Here is a 21,102-nt window from a genome sequence, read left to right as displayed (position 1 = left end):
CAAGTACAATTTTAATTAAAGTTAAATGCTCTCCATCTAGTGACATCTGTAATTTATTCATTTGATTGACTCAGCAGGTATCATATGACAGACTGTGCAAATACAGAGTGTAACCAGACCAATCTCCACCTGAGAGGTGCTTATGGTCCAGTAGAGGGGACAGGTGACCCAACAGGCAGAAAAAGGCAAGGATGTGAAGGTTAGCAAACAGTAGTTTACATGGTGCAGAGGAACACAGACAAGCATATGCTTAACCCAACCAGAATCTATGAGTTGTTGATGGTTCTCCTAATAACCTTGTTCTGTTTAATCATCATCTTCAATTGCCACTCAAAAAGTTCACTCAACAGCTATTTAAAGAATTCCTATAATGTGTCAGGCGCTGAGATTAAAGGACAGATATCTTGAGTCTATTCCCTTGCTCCCAATCTAACCTCATGATCAGAGTGGTGGTTCCCTCCATTTCTTCATGCCCTCACTTTCACCTGTTCTCTTCTGTGAGTGCCTTGTGTCCCTAATTTTATTGTTCTGCTCTCTTTTCTAGCTAAGGTTGCCTGGATTATTGTAGGAAGATATAAGTTTGGGCTAAGAGGCCAAACACCTCCTTGGGATATGCAAGGCTTCTGGAAATATGATTACCATGGGGTGTGGGGTGAGGAGCACAATCCAGGTTGGTAGAGTGACCCTTGAATGCCTTAAGAGCACCCAAGATGCCCTATTAATCCTTTTATCCCCAGAGCACAGTACAGTATGAGGTGATGGTTATGGTTCAGAAAAGGTTTTCTGGATGAATGAATGAGTGGGTGAATGAATCAATGAGGACTCACCATTAATAAAAATGATATCTGGAGTCTAGATCTTGGGATAGAGAGATGAAGGAAAAATGCGATGGGCAAATGGAAGGGTCACCCATGGTACTTTTGTCCCTCTTTCTATAGAAATCTAAAAATTAAAAACCTTTTAAAAATCAGGACCAGCTTATGATTTCAGGGGAAGGAGAAAACTCCCCCAGGTTCCCCTCCCCCCGACTTCTCCTCCTTTCTATTTCTGGCATAAAATTAGCTGTCTGAAGACAAAGCCTTTTATTCCACAATTAAGTTTGCAATTAAAAACGCAAGTGCTTGAAAGAGTGAGCACAATGCTAATGAGTCTCAAAGTGTAAGTGAAGAATCTAATTCTATTCTGCTTTAAAGGAGGCAGCGGTTTAGGGGGCAGGCTCTGAGCACTTGGGTAAAGTGTCTCCCCTTTACCTAACCAGTCTTGTCTGGCACACTCTTTCATAGACTTAGTTTAACTTAATCCTAAAAACGAAAAACAAGCCTGTGAACCATGTATTACGTCTGTTTTATAAATGAGAATCTCAAGTTTTAGCAATTGATAAGCTTTGAAACCTGGACCACAAGCCAGGTCTATCTGGGGGAAGTCAGTACAAAGTGTAAATCAAACAGAAAGTCTATCAGTATGAATTTAACTTAGGCCCCCACATGATTAACTTCATCTCTACCACATTGTAGTACATGGGCTTCAGTGAGAGACATACTTGCATAAAGAATACAGGTAGGCTACACAACACCTTGAGTAGGTTATTTTTAAATTTATTCGGCCTTCTGTAAAGTTCCTCCTCAGTACAATGGGGATAATAATTATATTGGTGGCAAAGCACTATTGTAAGGTCTAAATGAAGTCAGGAGAGAGGCACTGGCATGCAAGTTCTGGCCCCCCTGTGGGTAGGCAGGCCACCCAGACGTTGTAATATCCTCTCCAGACCTATTCTGGCTTCCCATGTCTAGACTTTCTCTAGATAGTCTTTCTCCTCCTGCTCAACTGTTTCAGATATTTTGTCATACCTCTTTCAGTAGGATTTTAAGAAAGGTAAGAGATCTGAACGCAAGCAGTTTTTTTTCCCTATTCTTCTGTAACACATTGTATTTCTGACTGAACAAAGGATACTTTTGCTGAATAAGAATGTATGAGTGAATGAATGAGAGGCAATAAAAATGCCACTGTCAGCCAGCCCTGCACCAAGTCTTGGGCAGGGGGTACACACAGCTGATTGCTTTTGGGGGAGAGTTAATTGTCCTCTACTGTGTCCTATGGGGACAGCTGCTGAGGGCACTTTGAGTCCAAGGTTGGAGGAGAAGATGAAATTCTGACATAACAAAGTGCACAGATTCCATGGCTTTGTTTTAAACACCCTTGAAAACCCCATAGCCAAGTGAAGTTAGGAGTAGCTTCTCATTGTAGTGAGGTCCCCTGACAGGCTCCATTCTCTATTCTTCCTTAACACCCCCAAGTTACTGAGGAGCAGCACAGTGGGCTGGAAGGACATGCTACCAAAGGAGAAGAAAAAAAGAGACCGATTTCTCTTACTGAAGTGATGACGCAGTTTTCCCCTCCCAACAAAATCCGTCAGCTGAGAACATCCTTCCCCTACCATAAAACCATCAGGATGAAGGCTCCAGGCTGGCGTTTGTTTTCTCAGGTTGCCCCCAGCAGGACTTCCCACCTGCTGTCCCCGAGTAGGAAGACCGAGAGCACTGAAAACGGGACACGGGATGAGATCCACCGTGGACGCTGCTCCTACCCAGAGTCCTCCCACTAAGAGGGCATCGGCCGTGCGTGCTTGTCTAAGTCCGTTACTGAATAGGCCTCAATGTAAAGGGAGTCACAGAGTTTAGCAGGCAAACGAAGCAGCCTGAAAGGCCGGGTGGTGCCACATGTATCCTGGGAATCTGTCCTCAGGACACAGCCAGATTCCATGTCCGTGGTGGCAGCCCAGGTGGTATCGGGCTTCCATAGGATTAATTTTTTAAAGATCTTGGCTTATAGTCTAATTTTTTCTTTCATATATGCATAGGAAAGAGACTCGAGGAATTAATTCATTCAACAAATATTTACTAAGGTACTTCTTTATGCCAAGCACTGTGGCCAAGGCACTAGGATATAATAAAATTAAGACATTTGCTAGGATTTGCAGATCTAGTACTGAACAGTGTTTCCATTTCACTTAACAGATGAGTTTTTAACACCAGTGGTCTTCTGGGTAGATTTTACCATAGGAAGTCTTATAGGCATGCTGTAAAGATTAAAATAGGATAATAATTGCAAGGCATATAATACATGAAGTATCAGAAAATAATGATCTGCACACTACTTTAACTGTCTAAGGATATGGACTATGAGATTTGAGGGTAGGAGGTCTGTATTCCTATAATCTCTGTATCTTTAACATGCACCGAAGGCTGGTACACTGTAGATCAGTATGTAAATCATGTTTATTGTAAGAAAAAAATCAATGCATTGATGAATCAGTGTATAAAAGCCTTAAACAATAGGCAGGAGGTAGACCTAAGAGCAGTTGTCATTATTATAGCCTTTGCAGGAAAAATTATCTTAGGAATTATCAGCAAGTTTGAGTCACCAGTTTAAAATGTGGACTTAGAACCATGGAAAAGGAAATGAATCCTTCAAATATGGAACAGAAAACTTTAGTGGGGGCCTCAGCGGGGGTGAAAAATGCAGAGGGGAAGTGGCAGAATCATGGGGTTAGGGACACTGATGTTATCTATGAGGAACTGGAAAGGACAGCAATGATTCTTCTGTGTCTCCAACTGAATTCTCTGCAGATTCTGACTTTGGACAGACCTTTCTGGGGGATCAGAAATGCCTGATGAGCTGACAGAGCTGGGCATTCCAGAGCCATGAAATCCTGGCTTTCCTTTCCACCTTCATAGAGTCAGAGGCGGGAAAATGTAAAAGGTCGTCAGGAAGTCAGTCCTTCCCTTGCTGAAGGCCAGCAAGGGACAAGGGCATTTCATCCCACTGCTAAGGGAACAGTACCTTGTTCAGATCCAATTCTACAGTGTCTTTATCCTTCTGGTATTATCCTTATAATAAATGATAAATACCACCAACATTTATTAACTGCTTTCCATGTGCCAGGTATTTAAATTCACTATTTTACTGAATCCTCACAACTACTTCATGGCATCTGATTACTATTGTCATTTCACAGATAAAGAAGCTAAGGCCAAAGCAATTGATTTTTCCAAAATCACTGAGCTACTGGGCAGAAATGAGATTCAAATATTTTCCTGTCTGGCAGAATCCAGCAACTGTGCTCCTACACGCTCTATGCTGCCTCACACACAGGGCCTAACTCTCTGCGCTCACAGCCAGTCTACCTCTGTGATCGTGGGGCAATTATTTAACTTCTCCGAGTCGCTTCACCTATAGCAGAAGGAAATATTCCCTGACTCTTTGGGTTGTTGGGAAAACCATATGGGAAATACATGAAAAGCATGAACAGTGGCTGACTTACCAAAGGTGCCCAACACATGTTTCCCTCCATGCCCACTAACTCATGTGCCCCAGTGATAACTGCCTTCCTAGCTGGCCAGGCCACCAAGGGTCTGGAGGCCCAGAGATGCTAAAGGTGAGGTAGGGAAGATGCGCTCTCTTATCTGTCTGTGGACTGTGCAAACTGCCTGGAGTGCTTCTTGTTTATTCCATTTATAAATTGTAGATCATGACCCATTACTGAGTTATTAAATCAAGTTAATGACTTTATAATGACTTTATTATTTTTTTTAAAGGAGACAAAAAGAATGGAAAATAACCAAGTACACTGAACATAAAAAGCATTAGGATAATTTCATGAAGAAAATTTTCAGCTTATATGCTTATGTATTTACTGGGTCACAATGAAGACTGTATTTCCTATTTTGAATACAATGACTTAGAAACCTCTAGGTTGGCTCACATAAGATCTTCAAGAACCAAGTGAGCTATCCTTGCATTAGGAGACAACAAAGATTCCAGGCCCTTCTAGAGCTAACCCCCACCATACCGCATTGTCGCTGTCTTCCCCTCATCTCGCTCCCCATTAAAGGGGAGGTTCTTACAGACAGAAAATAATGACTTACTGCTGGGTCCTCTGTGTCTATATGGGTCCTGGCACAGATATACATTCAAATCGTGCTTGATGAATGCATTAATAAATCAGAGCAACTGACTTTTAAATCCAAATTCCAACAGAGAGGTTATTCACTCAAACTTGCAAAGTGGATTCCTTTCATCAACAAGTGAACACAGGCCAAATTCCTCTTTTGCACTGTTTTCTGTGACTTTTTACTCCCCAGAGGTGGACTTACCTACATTTCTTTCCTCCTCCCCATTGACCCAGGGTCCTAAATACTCTTGCTCTCTCTTATCATAAGAATCTTTCCTTAGCTATTCGCACTTTTACATGATTTAATCCCATGTATCTTTGACCTATCTTAGCAGGATTTGGACATAAAGGTCCATTCCTGTTAGAAGGAAAAGACTTGCTCTCTGTTCTAAGGCTGCTTTCACCAGCTGGTAGGTAAGAAGGAGAGCACGTATTTTAGAGGCAAGGAGACTTCAGTCTGTCCACATGGAGATCCTTGAAGTACATGCGACCAAATATGTATTCCAGTGGCTCAGGAGCCTAAGTGCATGTACGTCTGAACAATCAATGTACATGTGGAGCCTTTTGAAAAATATTTTATTCAAATTTTTAACAATTTATTTACTTTCAAGGTTCTATATATATACAACTACGTTTCACAATGCAGGAAATACACAACACAAATAGCCCATTAAATCAAATATATCCAAATTATTCACATAGATCATGTACAGTATTAGCATTAGCAAAAATCAACTCCACTTGTACAGCACTACCAAAGCACTTCAAGCACCCTCCATAAAATATTAAAAGAAGGAAAATAATTACAACTAGATGGGAAAATAGGGTTGGCTCATGTTTAAAGTGCTGCCTGGCTCAGAAATGTTAGTTCCACCCCTTGCTCCTCAACACATGCAAATTGCTATCACCTGGGAAGACAGTGTCTAGTAAGAGCATGAGGCCAGCTTGTGCATCATCCTGAGAAAATGGAACCCCTCGGATATGGCCAGGGCAGGGCTAGGGTAGGGAGAGGGACTGTGGGTGTCTGTGTGTGTATAAGGAAGAAGTGGTAACTTCAAGGGGAAGGGTGATTTCATGGTGCAGACAAATATTCTGCTAAGTCAGCTAAAGTGTTTAGCACAGAGCAAAGAGGCTGCTTGCTTTCTGGTTTAGGTTTTGGCTTCATGGAAAAATACAAATAATACTAAAGAAATCCCAGATGTCCTATAGGGCAGTTTATCCTGTATAAAAATGCTAAAAAAGTTTATGTTTGAATTCCTGTTCTCAGCTGACCTATTCCTTAATCTAAGCACCCTGCACTGTGCTGACAGTAGCTGATGGAGAATCACAGCTAAAGTGCATTCTACAGCTGATACCACGTAAGTTGAGCCCTTGGGAGGTGGAGGGGTGTGGGGAGGAGGGAGGTAGGAGATCTGACTCTGCCACCAAATAGCTGTGGGGTCCTGGGCAAATCTCTTCCCTCCTGAGACCTCAGTTTCTCTTCTGTAAATTAAACAGTGGCTAAAGTTCCTTCCAGCCCTAGAATTACATAAAGCTGAGCAGAATGAGGAGAATAATACCCCAGGATGTCATTCTCAGATTAAAGAGACATACTCATCATCTGGTATTTATATAATCAGAGAAACACTGCTACTAATTTATTTTGAGAGAGAAACTAGTTGGTTTTCTAAAACAAGCCCAGCCAGTTGGCATGGGTCCTATTCAAGCGCTCTAGCTTAAGCAAGCATCTCTATGAACATCCTGTAGCCAAAATTGGCTCCCCCCACCCAAAAGAAACACAACAAAAGTACAAACTTGCTGAATCATTTTTACTAAGGAATCCCTTTAGGCCTTGCTGTTTCATTTCATTTATTGCTTTTTTTTTTTTCAGGGGTAGGGGTGTCTGTTTTATCACATTGCATGAGAACAAGGCCAGGGGATTTTCTAAGTTCTTTCCCTGTGATTTTATACTATGCATGCCTGTATCTTTTCCAATTCTATACCTCTAAGAACCATTTAGATGCTGAGGTCAGCCCTCTAGGTACTAAGTAAGTATTAATAATTGAACATTTGGAAACCAAATCCATATTTGTATGTTGTAAAGTGGGTCCTTTGGAAAATTTCCTAAGAGGTGTCAGCTATTTTTGATTCTCATGTAAAAGAGGTTCCTCCTTTCAATACAACCTTCAACTATTAGAATATTAAGAAGAAAACATTCTTTATTACCTTAAGTCTTCATCTCTTTTGTATGCTCTACTTTTGAGAATAAAAGTTTCAGTCTGATTAACATTACCCTTTCAAATAAGTCTACTAGTTTTACCTAATATCACTGTATCACTCCATTTAATTTTCCACAATTTAATTAGAAGGACTAAACTATTACCAAATGTTTTCAGTAAACTTCTATTACATTAACATTTTGATGCATTCTATTTTTTTAACAAGATGCAAAAAATATGGTAATATTTCCTTCCAGTTTCCAGTTCTACTCTATATAACCATTTCATTTGCACTGATTTATCTCTATCCTATTAACACAAATGGTTTTTCCCAGTTTGCTACCCAAGAGTTCAACATATCCAGATCAAAAAATATTTTGCATCACAAAAAGCAGCAATATAGCACAAAAACAGAAATAGCCACTTTCCATCACATTTGTGACTTCCCTATAAGCATGTTCTAGGGTGGTTCTCAATAGGTCCTTTCAATGATTACACTGACACGTATCAAAATGATCTTCCAAAAAGCAGCTGGACAAATTTAGATAATAAATACTCTGTTTTGTTCTATTTTGATTTTAAATCTTGGGGCTTCAAAGTCCCTTCCCTGGAATAAGAAGGGACTCTATGCTTGTTCTAGTGGCCAGCAGATCAAGACCCTCAAGAACCTACTGCCTTCCGGAATCCTGTCCCTCCCTGGCCCTGCTGTGCCTACCTAATACCTATACAAGATACCTTTATAGCCAAAGTGGAGTCAACAGGATAAGCCAACTCAAGTACATATGCAGTATCTGTAACACACCTCATATCAGGAAAAGACTGAAATTTCAGGCGAGGAGGATCTGACCTTAGGTGGGCATCAGACCAGATTCTGGGGCAGAGTTAGGGTTCTTTCACTGGTGCATAGATCATTTTGACCATTCAGTGGTATCACTTTCCCACTTTGGCTGTTAAAAGTTATATTATTTTCAAAAGTGCAGTCCAAGTATATTTTACAAGGAATATAGGAGGCTTGCATTAGGAAGATGTGGATGTTATAGTTGAGTGATGATGGCTTTTACTTAAGAGGTCACTAGAGGGATGAAAGACTGGGAGGCATTTCACATTCAATCAATCATTTTTTTTGGGGGGGGTAAAATTAGTTTAGTCAGGCAAGGAACAAGTACCTTTTGGTCTGAGAAACCACTGGTAATGAGATGCCACATAAGAAAAGCCTTTCCACCAAAATTTGTTTGGAAAACACAGGTAACTCTTTAAAAGAGTGCTTCTGATTTCAAATCAATACAACAAAGATAATGCAATAATATCAAGCAGGCAGGAGGTGATACAGGAATAGTTTCTTTTCACACTAGGCAAATGTCCAGGGCTTTGGCCCTTATATTCAATTTAAGATTTATCAGAAATAAAAATGTTTCTTCCCATTATTTTTACTGCAATCTGTGCTAAGAACTTGACTCCGGATCCTAACATTGTCAAAGAGTAACTTGTTAAACTTGCTTTTAATTAATGTAACATAATAACGTTTCAGGCATTTTGTCAAAATGCTTAAACCTAAGGTCATGTAGTGGTCTCTTGATGAGTATGGGTTAGTAAGACCACGAACCCATTGTTACAAACTGTTGCTGTTATCTCCCCGAGCTGCACTGCTGGCAAAGGGCAGATCACAGTGAGAAATGCTCCGTTGCCTACCTGACATAGAGGGAGCGTTTCTGGTTGGTTCGCAGGGATCCAGACCCGGAGCTCATGCTGTGATTCATCATCTGCTCTCGTAGGTCATGGATTTTGGCCTCAAATCGAGCGTAATCTGGGAATGGAAACAAAGACGGCAAGTTTGGTTCAGTGCCTTCAGAGAGTTAGAAATGCTGCACAGTCAAGGCGGCGGCTGTTCCCCGCTGGTGCTCCTTCCTTTGCCGAGCAACAGGGAGATGCGCGACTCAGTAGCGGACACACACGGGTCAACTGCTCAGCATTATTTATCTGCAGACACTTATTAAGAGGAGAAAGACAAATCAGTTACTTCCCAAAAGGTAACTAGAAAACAAATGCCAACAAATCCCCAACGTGTGAAGAGTCCACGGGGAGAGGTGGGCGAGGTGGGTGTCATTAAAGAAGGGCAATATAAGGTATCGTTTTGGTGATGGAAATGTTCGCTGTCTTGACTGGGGTAGTAGATACAGCTACCTGCACATGTGATAAAATGACACAGAACTAACTACACACATATGCTCACACAAATGCGTATAAGTGAGCCTGGGAAAACTGGAGTAAGATTGATGGATTATGTCAATGTCAATATCAGTATCCTGGCTGTGATAATTGCTATAGTTTATAAAACCGTTGGGGGAAACTGAAAGAGGTATGTGGGAGCTCCCTGTATTTCTTACAACTGCATATGAATCTATAATTTTCTCATAATGAGAGTCTTAATTTAGAAAAGAGGGCCAAAAAAAAAAAAGAAAGCTAAAACAAAACAATAATCCAAGGAATTATCAGTGTTATGGGGGTTTAAGGTGCGTATAGCTACTGTCAGTCTGACAGACCAGAGAATCAACTGTTTGATGGTGAATTGTGTAAAATAATGCCATTTAATTGCAGTAAGTTTTTCTGTGGGGGTAGGGCCAGGACTACAAAAAGCTGATCATTTGGGATCAAATCTTCATTTTTGCCTATAACTTTAATATAAAAAAGTCCACAACTTCATCAATTCTAAGATACACAGTACATTTCAATCAGCTTCTAGGAGGTCAGAATTAGAAATAGGGTTACAGAACACTCTCATATTAAATCTATTTTAGAAACATTCAAATTTGAAAAAATATATGCATCTAAAAAAAAGAAACAGCAGTATTATATCAAACTGTTTCTTCAAAGAAGAGATATTTTTGCCATATGTCCATCCAATGAAACGAATGAAAGAACAGACAGGTTTTAAGATACTGATTAACACAGTCAGCATGTAAAGTAAAAGCTCCTGAAGTTTTGATATTGTTGATCACAACTTGTCCCGTCATTCCCTAGGCACAACAATGTCTTGCTTTAGAAAAATCCAGGAGGTGAGAGGCTCAATTTATGCTCAAGATAAATGCAAAAATGTTAGTTCAAATTATAAATGGTTCTTTTAAATACAAAGAGACTCGTCATGAAGAATTTTAACAGAAGTCCTCAGTTTCAAAAACAATTTGTTTCCAATTCAATTTATTCATAACTTTTCATGAAAACAAGAACGAAATGAATATTGTAAAAGATGACCTACTTACAGCATGTTTCAAATTCTCTATAATAAAAAAATTCTACACAATTAAATTTTAATCTCTGAATCTCTGTTGGTTATTAAGGGGTGGGATGTCAGTTAAGCAAAATCTTATGTTAGCTAGATTTGGAAGGCTTCTTGTTCAAAATTTAGCTTTGAATAATTAAATCCTAAATGATTAAACAAATGGCACACCTATTTAACCTAAAATCTAGTGGCCATTATTTATGATGTTTATTTCATGCCATTTTAGCTGAGAGAGAAAACACTTATTAATAACCATCGCTATAAAGCTGAATGCAGATTTAAATTGTTCGGGGCAAGTCATGTTTTCTTGCCATCCTGAAAGAGTCAATATTTATTACTGGCCACATGGCAGATGCTGAACTCAGTGCCTCATGGGCATCATTTCTTCTTTAAATTACAAAATGAAGCTCACAGATGTTGTAAAAATTTGAACTGAAAGAAAAGCACAGAATAAAAATGTAGAGTTCATCTTGTCTCTTCTCCTTGCCCCACCTTCTCTTTCCTCTCTCCCACCGCATGCTTCCCTAGGGCTTCCCCTAGAGCTACATGTATGTGTGCCTGGGCTGCCACAGACACTTCTCATGCACCTACCTACACACATATACATGCACCTACCTACACACAGATGAGGTCATTATGCTAATGTTTTTTCCTTCCTTTTCAACAGAATAACTGGCATTTTTTCATACCTTTTCCCATCCAACTTTTTGCTCTTATAAACAGGGATCTCAGTGCATGTGTGCACATTTATGACAGGTTGGTAGAGCACACTAGTGCAAGTACTGGTCAAAGCTTTGCACAGGCATTCTACAGCCCCCATTAATGTTTTTTAGAGGAAAATACTCTGCCCTGAGACACAGAACAGGGATTCTTCCTCTGATCTGTACTCCACTCTGCCACTCCCTAGTATTACACATCAGCCTGAAATCCACTAAATCTCCCATCTATTCCCAAGACTCCTTTACAACACTGATGACTTCACCATACTGATGAAAACCTGGAATCCTGCCTCCAGTTGTCCCCCACTTAAGCATCTAATTCAGTGACAGTCCCCAACCCCAACTGACCACTTTGCTACTTTATTGCCCTTTCATGTCAAATTGTGGTTATTTGTACAGTTGCCCATCTTCCCCATTAGACTGTGCTCTCTGAGGGTAGAAGCCACATCTCACTATTCTTGGAATTCCCCGTGCCTAACATAGGGTCTGGCATGCAGGAGGCACTTAATAATAGGTACTCAATAAACATCTGCTGAATGAATGAATGAGTGAATGAATAATGAATGCAAAAGTGAGCAGAATCATTAAATGATTTCAGCTATAAAGTGGCTGCAGGTACTAAAACTGCCCATTTTCAATGTTAAGGTTTTTAATGAAGAAAGACAACATGTTTATCCTCCAGGAGTGAATAAAACATTTTGGGAAGGGAAGTTCCTTGAGGTTTTCTTCTGCAATGAAAAGCAAACCATTGCAAACCAACTTCTAGGCAAATACTTTAGAGGAATTTCAATCAAGGCTAAATATTCTAATTTCACAGCTTTATTCCTGTCTAGTCACTGCCACTCCCAAATCCCCGTATGGTTCTCTAAGTGGTCTCTGTGCTCTCCCCATCTCAGTCATGTCATATTGGGAAAATTTCTCTGACACTTAACCTATATATGCTCAGCAATTTGTAAAGCTCTTCTAGCTGCCACATTTTATATATCACAACAGGATATCTGCTTTCATAATAAACTGTATTCTCCTTACTGTATGGCTCATTAGATCCCCAAAATGTTTTCTGCCATGTTTTTGAAATCCTTGTTCTACGTCATATTCTATGGTGTTTACCTTCCCCATTACGGATGGGGAAGTGGTGTATTGTATTTTACTGTATTGCATTTGTCTTAATTGGAATACATTCTGCTCTCAAAACTTCACTACTATGAAGGCCATGTTAGTTACAAATCCTGTGTTCAAAAGTGCTTACCCTTTCTTTGCTCTTTCTTTTAAAAAAACTTTACAAGTAATTTTATCAGAGCAAAAACAGTAAGATCTGAGCTTACAAATATAAATGGGTTGTGTGTGTGTGTGTGTGTGTGTGTGTGTGTGTGTGTGTGTGTGTGTGTGTGAGAGAGAGAGAGAGAGAGAGAGAGAGAGAGAGAGAGAGAGAGAGAGAGAGAAAGAGGGAGGGAAATAGAGGAGGGGACATGTCTGCAGTTTCTTGGAGATAAATGAGTTTATACTTAGAAATGCTATAGAAATTACCAAGAAAGCAGGTATGTAAATTGTGAAATGTCTTCTTTAAGTTATATAATAGTACTGAAAATTAAGTTATTAAGTTTTTCAACAAGTTAAACAAAATCTAACACTACCATCCATTTAACTTAATCCCCTCTCCCTTCCCGAAATGTTTTATTCACATCTATGCCTACCTCTTTTGAACAATTTTCAATAAAATTCCTAACACTCAGGAGAACAATCAAATGAGATTTCCAAGGGCTATCTTTGTATCATCTACAAGGGAATTTGTGTTTACTGAGCACCTGCAATCGGCTAGTGTCAGTGCTGCATACTTTAAAAATTGTATTATTTCTTTGAACAAAGCTATCGGGTATATTGGTTTAGAGATGAGGAAAGAGGTTCAGAGAGGTTAACTAACTTCACCAAAGTCACAGGGCTTCTAGGTAATTGAGTGTATTGGATCGAGCTAGCATTCCACCTGGATCTGTATGAGGTCAGTTTGTTTCCATTATATCCTAACACCTAGTATAACCCGTCTTTCTCCTTCAGAACCTAAGGCTTCCTCCATTCCCCTCCCCTCCCTCTTGGCACCTTGCTCTCCTTCCTCTTATGTACTGTTATCAATTATGTGCACAATGGTTTCCTTTAATGTACCTTAAACTCCTTTGAAATTAGGGATGTCTCACTCACTTCTGTTCCCCAAGTCTCAGGGTCTATTATTGCTCCTTCCCTGTACACAGGAAAGTACCAGGTACTTGGCTTCTAGTTTTGTGTAAGACAGAACCTGAAGGAGCTGGATCCCAGAGTGGGACACTGACAAGGAAATTAAGCCTGATGATGAGGTGGGAGACTTCATGAGAGTAGTAGCACCTTATTCTGCCCTACTTTGCATGGAATGGGTGCCAGGCAAATGCCTTTACAATGACAAGTTGTCTGAAGTTTCTTGAGGTTGTCTTCTGCAATGAAAAGCAAATCATTGCACACCAACTTCTAGGCAAATACTTTAGAGGAATTTCAAGAAACTCCAGCTAGTTCGTTTTCCCCTCTCTGTGTAAGCCAATTAAAAAAACACTCCACATTCTTGGGTATCTAAATCCAGTTGTTCATGACTAGACACATTCTTACTGGGACTGCAACATTTGCTTGCACTTGGACATGATGGATGACAATAGTAGATAGGGTCAAGATGTGGGTTATGTAAATGCAGTCAAAATCCTGGTTCTGCCACTTTTTAGCTGTGCATCATTGTGAAAATTATTAAGTTTTCTGAGTGTGGTTCTTCGTGAATAGAATGAGAGCAATTAATCTAGCTACTGTGATATTTTTGGAAGATTACAGGAGAGAGTAATCTGCACATCCAGGCAAGACAGGCTGCTTTCCTGCCGAGTTATCCATTTCCACACTACTGGGGAAGCAGTTTGAAATGACCACCTGCTGCATAGCTGAGATGTGATGCTTTCAGTAGGCAAACCTGAACTAGAAAATCCTGGTGGCTTTTAAGCTAAAGAAGTTCAAGCTTCTTAGTGCCTTCCAGTAGGACCAGGGCAAATGTCAGCTGTGTGCAGTCTGTGGGGATTACAATATTATTCACCTGGACGTGGCCCTCATTGTCACCATGGTCTAGGAAGGCCGTATGGGTATGATGCAGGAGGAATGGTTTACATCTGTTCTTAAACAGCATCCGATCACTGCTCCAGAGATAGTTACTATGAGCAATTATAAATGCTTCCATTCCTTTGGGGAAAAACCTTCTTTCATTTATTCAGCAAACATTTCTTCAGGGTTGATTACATGGCAGGCACCATGTAAGTGCTAGGATACCAAAGTCACCGGATAGATCTTAGCCTTAAGATCCATAGGTGCCTTTAATTTTCAGGTTTCTTGTGAATATAAAAAGTGTATCTACCATTTAAATATCTGCTCCCTGTGAGGAGTGTCAAGTGCTTTCTGCATGCAAAGGGATATCTCTATGGTGGGAAGAAGCTAATACAGTCAGATCCATGTTATAATGGAGAAACTGAGGCAGGTTAAATCTTGTGAAAGACTTTGTAGTCACTGGTAGAGGGAGGAGAGCAATCAGGTGTCAGAACAGAGCAATCGGGACTGGAATTAGAGTCCTGGACTTGAGACTTGACTCAGGGTGATGCTGGGAAAATCTCTTACCCTCTCAGGGATATTGTTCCTTCATTTATAAAATTAGAAATCATCTCTGCCCCTACACAGTGTTGTTCTTATTATCAATACAGTGTACTTCATTTTCATCATTTTAAGCCATATTGATTTTTAAAAGCACAGTCAATTAATAATAATAGCACTTTCATTGGAGAGGGTAGACACAAGACTCATTTGGATTTCACAGACTGAAATGTATGTGTGTAGAAGGGGGAAGATGTGAACCTTATAATCAATGTTATCTAATGAATAAAGGTGTTTTAAACTAGAAAACCCCAATTTTATTACTGCCCTCTCTCCTTAGACTCTTAGCCAAACAGTCACACATAAGAGGATCAGGCATAGATCACTGGTTATATCACAAATATAAGAAGCAATGCTTTGTCAGAATTCTTTTGTATGATGATATAAAAATAATTCTATTTACTTGGAGCCCAGAAAATAATCAACGGTTCCCATTTTAGCACCTCTTCTTTTCTTAGTTGCTCTGGGATTTCGGAGCCAGACAGACACAAAAAAGACTGCAACATATTCTATTAGGCTTTAGAGATACCCTTAGAACTTTCCTTGTCTGGTTGCTTTTCAAACTGGCATGCTGGAGAGAGTGCTGTCTTTATGGGCTACTTCAGAAGACTGGTTTTCCTCCCATTTATGCATCATAACGCCCACCAGCCTTCAAGCGAACTAACCTCTGGCCACTGGAAGGATTCGCAGGGGATCTCTCCAAGCTGGTTATTCTGCCTAAAGATTTTATTAGCCTTTTATTTCAACCCCTGAGTCAACTCATCTCTCAAGTTGCCAACCTGCTTCTTTGTAAAAGTGGTGACATGGAGTTTTCCACTGCAAAAGATTTACAGATGCTTTTTGGCTTACTTCTGATATAAACTAGTGTGTGTGTGTGTGTGTGTGTGTGACAGAGACACACTGATGAAAAGGGACAGATAGATGAACAGATTAAAAACTAAATTCATTAGAACTGAACTTGAACTAGGAATCCTAGACAATAGGGTGAGTCTGCTATCTCTTCTGCATCCCACATCTCTAGTACTGGGCATTAAGAACTCAGTTATGGACATCATGAGGGCGAGATAATGTCATATTTTTTTTATGAATCCCTAGCATTTCAAACAGAGTATGACACACAGTTATCAATCAATAAATGCTATATAAAAGTTTTCTGAATTTGATGAGCTAAATAAAGATTCAGGGAAAGGAAATTGATCCTTCAGTTTGCTAAATTTACTATAAAATAGATGAAGCCTTTTAGAATAATTTTTAGTAACACATTGAGTAAAGTTATGTTGGACCCTGCACCATCCATTCCCCCCTGAGAGAATTGGGATTATTTGTTTTGACTAGAAAAATTTTCTGTCTAGCTTGGCTGGAGACCCTTTAAAGAGGTTTCAGCCAAATGCTCAGGAATTCTTTAACATGTGAAATGAAGTAGGTTTTGCAGGCAAATAATGGTCTGAGTCCCCACACAGCTATTTCATCCAACATTCATATAACTCTGAAAATTAGATACATCAAATTTTAACTTGGTTTCATGCAAGCTTCGTTTTATGGATTCATAATGGCAGATTTTCTTTGATTATCAGGATTACTGCAAATGAAGTCAACAAAGAAACTTTTTGAATTTGCTAAAGCCTGTGCCTTCAGGCATTTGGGAATAGCCTTGTATATTATATTTTAAAAGGCGCTGAAATAAAAAATGACCTAACTTTGAATCTTATTTTCACTACTGATTCACAGTGTGGATACTGTGCAGATTATTCAATCCAGAGAAGACTTGGTTTTCTCATCTGTACAATAGAAAAACACCACCTAGTTCATCAGATTGTTTGAAAATTAAATGCAATGCCAATTGTAAGGGGCATATTTCAGTTCTGGGAACATATTCGGTGCTCACTAAATGGAAAAGAAAAATGTTTAAGATCTCTTGAGGCTTTCTGTTCCTCATTCATAAAGTAAGGAAAATATGAACATGCCACTTATACCACAAGGTTCTTGTGAGGATCTAATGAAGAAACAGATGTAACATTGTTTAATAAAGTGAATAGTACAGTATAAAGTGATGATAAAAACAATTCTTATCAGTAGTCTTTTTTGCAAAAAATCCTATTCTGCCTAGAAGAATATTTCCTCAGTATCTAAAATTTGTCTCAAAGGCTATGGAATTTGATTTCCATGTTGGTTATGGAAATAAAGCCACATAGAACATCATGCATGAGAGAATAAATGTGAAACTTTGAGGGGAAAATGGAAACCTCTGATACCATTAGGGCCTGGATGCCAATGGCAATTCTCTCTAAAACTTTTGCTGGCAGGCTGGGTGAAAAGATCAGAGCTGGGATGCACAGGCTGTAATTTCATTGGTGTGATTCAGAGCTAATGATGCATCAGAAGGAGGATGAAGGAGCTGTGCCTCCTAATTTAAGGCATAGTGCTTAAGACTACATCCAACCAGATCCAGATAAGAAAGCCTTCCTTGGCAAATACAAATATTAGATCTCTGCTGGATTTGTCCTGTTCCTGCTTTTGTATTAAAATGATGAAGCTAGAAGCTAAAATAATGATGTTCAAGTTTCCTTGTGTTCTCCTGCAATAACAATCATTTAGATCTTGCCCACAGAAAAGGTTGATATTCTTGCCTAATTATAGACCAGGGCAGAGAAAGGAGATAAAGCAGTCTGGCTGCAGAGGTAGGCAGGTTGGCAGTTCCCTTAGGTCACTTAAGGGGTACAAATATGTCTCGCTTCCATGGCATTCCTATCAGATTTATCTTTTAATAGCATCTTGAAAAATATGTAATATATATTATCTCAGGGATAACTCACTAGTCCTAGATACACAGAAGCACAACGGGAAGAACGTTAAGAGAAAAACAGGCTCAGAAATGCCAGATAATTTGCCCAAGGTCACACAGCAGAGCTGGGACTTGAATCCCAATCGTCTAGTCCCAGCCTTGTCCAGGGCTTTCTTCACTACATTGAGTCTACACTTTCCTCTACAGGGACTATGCTATTTTCCTCCTTTGCTCCTGACACATACAGGTCCATGGCTGTCTTGGACTGGGTTGGCCACCCTAAGCAACAATTATAACAACCAATTTCTGATATAACTACAGATCCATCTCTGTAGTGAATTATGTAAGGTAGGTTGGTAAGATAAAAATAAAAAGGCCTCATATGGTCTCCCCAGTATGCCTCCCCAAATAAAGCTTCTTAATATGTCATTAGTGTGATTCTGGGTTTAAGACTTAAAGTCAGTGGAAAACTATGGCTCAGGCAGGTTTCTGTCGGTACAGGGGGTCCGGAGTTGAGGCTGCCCGGCAGGTTCATGTTGCAGCCCTCTCTCTAACCGGCAGAGGCTGGGCGCTTAACCCAGCTTACAAGGAGGTAGTAGCTGCTCAGGAGAGCGGGCAATCAGCTTTGACTCTGATAGCCCTGAATCTGCAAGAATTTGGTACAGGGGTTCCCAGCAGTAACTGCAGAGAGCAGGGCCAAGGCATGGCAGAGAAAAATAAGGCTGGGTTGAGAGCCTGTCATAAATCTAAACTTGCATAACAGACCGTGAGGTTTGTTTTTGTCCTTAAAGGTATGTCATTCTTACTTTCTTGTTAAAATGTCCTTCTTATACTTAGGAGGGATAACGACCAAATGTAATGGATAGTCCTTGCTTGGATCCTTATTAAGAAAAAGAAGTTTTTAAGTCATTACAGATGGCATATTAGATAGTAACAAGGATTATTTTTAATTCTGGTGGGGGTGATAATAAAACTGTGGTAATATAAGACAATGTTCTCTCTTCTCTCTTTACAGTTTCTGAACATTGTAGGGATAAAAAGAGATAGTGTTGGAATTTGTTTTAAAATATATCAGCCAAGAAAACATTTTAAGTGATAAATGAAGTAAAATAGGCAAACTCTTGACTATTACTGAATATGCATGAGCATTCTTTGTACCATTCTCTTTATTTTTGTATCTCTTTGAAATGTTCATAATAGAAAAATTTTAATTGATTATTTAAAAAGATGGAACATCCTAATTTCATGAAATTAAAATTCAAAAGCTGACAACACTATGTCAATCATTCTAACTCTGCAGTGGGCTGGGACGGACAGGACCTGGCTGCTGGCTCTTCCACTAGGGCACCTCCAGATGTGTCACTCTGAGCCCTGGTTTCCTTGCAGTAAAATAGGCATAGTACACCCAGACCTAGCATCCTTTTGAGATTTAACTGAACAAACGGCCATGAAAGTACTCTGCTACTCAAATGCATCTGTTCACTCAGTGCACATTTCTTGAGCATCAACCGTGGCTAAGCTCTATTCTAGATACCAGTGATAAAATGATTAAAAGGTAGTGGCCCTTGCACACATTAACTCAAGGTCTTATATGAAGAATTGCTACCTGCAGTTCTTAATAAAGAAAAAAAGGCCCCTGCTTAGCACCTCAGTTCATCTCTTCTTTAACCTCCCCTCTCTTTTGGTTCCTTCAGATTCTAGCTTTTGGGAGTGTCTCGGTTCCATTGTCTCCTGGCTGCAGAACATCGTCCATGCTGTTTCCTCTTCCTGGAATGTCTTTCCCATCAGTCTGCATCAAATTTCTCATCATTCCCATTTTGTCTTCAGCAGCACTTTCTCAGCTCCCCGTGCTGCGGTAGGTCCTTCCATCGACTTCAATTAATATTTCCCCAATTAATATTGCAGCACTTCACATACATGATATGATTTAATTATCTGTAAGCACTTGCTTACCCTTTGTGAGGAATGTAGTAGGTACTTGGGAAATGCTTGATGATTGATGGAGGGGAGATGCCCATGTGACTATTTCTCCCTCACCTGATAAAAAAAGGGATCTAGCTGTTTGGAAAATGTTGAGACTTTCATAAATACAATCTCTTCCTCCATGGCTTTTCTACTCACGTAATTTTAATTTTCTAATTGAGGTGACAGGAAGAATCACTAGAGATAGGATGGAGAGAACTATTTACCTTTGCTTCTTTCTCATCAGAACTGTTCATTTTTGAATCCTACAATCACCTAGCTAGATTCTTCTCCTATCGTAAGATTATCTTTTACTCCTTGAGATGCCACATGTGTTCCTATTTAACATCTTGGTATTGCAAGATTTTCATGGCATGCAACCAGAAAAATTACATAATGGGAAATTACCCACAGCTTCCAAACACACAAACAGGAGCTGAACAGAACTTCCTCAGCACAATTTATGGTAACAATTTCATGCTCAGTTTAGGTATTTCCATGGCTCAGAAAAAAAAATTTGTTTTGCTTATTTCACTCTTTTTTTTTTTCTATACAATTACTACCCTTATTCTTGGCAAAAGATCTATGAGAAAGTGAAGAACTTGCTGCTTATATGAAATTGGCATTGTCCTTTAAGGACAAAGTGTAACCCTATACTGCCTTCTGTGCACTGGTCATTTGCTAAGAAAATTTGATCTCCAAAACAAAGACAATATGGAACCACTGAATGATTTTTGAGAGCTATTATATATTTGCCACCTTGTCAGTAGCATTCTGATAGAAAGACTAGACAGTGACAGCAGAGAGATCAGAAACCTGGAGGCCACTTAGGGGTCCCTTTCAGTGGTCCACGTGAGAGATGGTGAGGAGAGCAGGAATGGAGGAGACAGACATTTGGATGGTGTAAATAAGAGGCTTTGCTGATTAAGTCAATGTCTCATATGAAAAAGTGGACATGTCCGGGGTTCTCTCAGGTTTCTAGCTTGCATAACTGACTGAGAATAGAAAAGGAGGTGCCATCAGTTAAAGCAAGGAAAATACATAGAGTCCATGTTGGAACACATTGAATTTGAGGGGACATCATTACAGTCCATTGTTTTCAAGCCAGACTTTCTCCCAGGGGATGGGAGTACCAGGAGATAAGCTCTAACATCGGAAGCAATTTATAAACTAGGTCCTTCCTGGGCCTATGGAATTGTTACAGATGGAGATGGCGGGGTAACTATAGTTAGGTAGCCTTGTGTGAAACACATACTAGTCTGATCATTCTGCCCTTGAGACCCATGGAAAAAATTGTTAATAGTAAAAGTAAGTAACCATTAAAGTTGACTTTTATGCACAAATAAATAAAAATATGCTACAGGAAAATTGATCCCTGTGGAACTGAATCAGGCAAATGTATCTTTCCTCTTGATTAATAATTTAGGAAGAAATCCCAAGCATGTTGCCTCTGGAGGTGTAGGAGTAGCTCTTAAAATTAGACTCTAATCTGAACCATGAGGGTGAGGATCAGA

The 21,102-nt window shown here is 39.7% G+C and overlaps 1 protein-coding gene and 1 long non-coding RNA gene across 22 annotated transcripts in view; one reads left to right on the top strand and one right to left on the bottom strand.

Annotated features, from left to right (window-relative positions):
- The window catches only part of LOC108402444 (uncharacterized), a 43,913-nt gene extending 33,129 nt beyond the window's left edge, over positions 1–10,784 (top strand). The window contains exons 5-6 of one of the 3 annotated variants that reach the window (XR_012122520.1): positions 2,483–6,309; positions 8,922–10,784. This is a non-coding gene — a long non-coding RNA (uncharacterized lncRNA). Of the gene's footprint in view, positions 1–2,482; positions 6,310–7,789; positions 8,833–8,921 lie in introns of those variants that run through there. The other 2 variants (XR_001854426.3, XR_012122521.1) reach the window with 2 other exon arrangements.
- DLG2 (discs large MAGUK scaffold protein 2) overlaps positions 1–21,102 on the bottom strand; it is a 1,871,010-nt gene that overhangs the window by 120,360 nt on the left and 1,729,548 nt on the right. For all 19 annotated transcript variants that reach the window (XM_073215942.1, XM_037010570.2, XM_037010571.2 and 16 more), the window contains one exon: positions 8,839–8,953. In XM_073215942.1, the coding sequence (XP_073072043.1) occupies positions 8,839–8,953 (115 nt within the window). The remainder of the gene's footprint in view (positions 1–8,838; positions 8,954–21,102) is intronic.

This window comes from Manis javanica, chromosome 11 (assembly GCF_040802235.1).
Source record: "Manis javanica isolate MJ-LG chromosome 11, MJ_LKY, whole genome shotgun sequence".
Classification (NCBI taxonomy): domain Eukaryota; kingdom Metazoa; phylum Chordata; class Mammalia; order Pholidota; family Manidae; genus Manis; species Manis javanica.
This window is presented reverse-complemented; position numbering and strand designations above follow the sequence as displayed.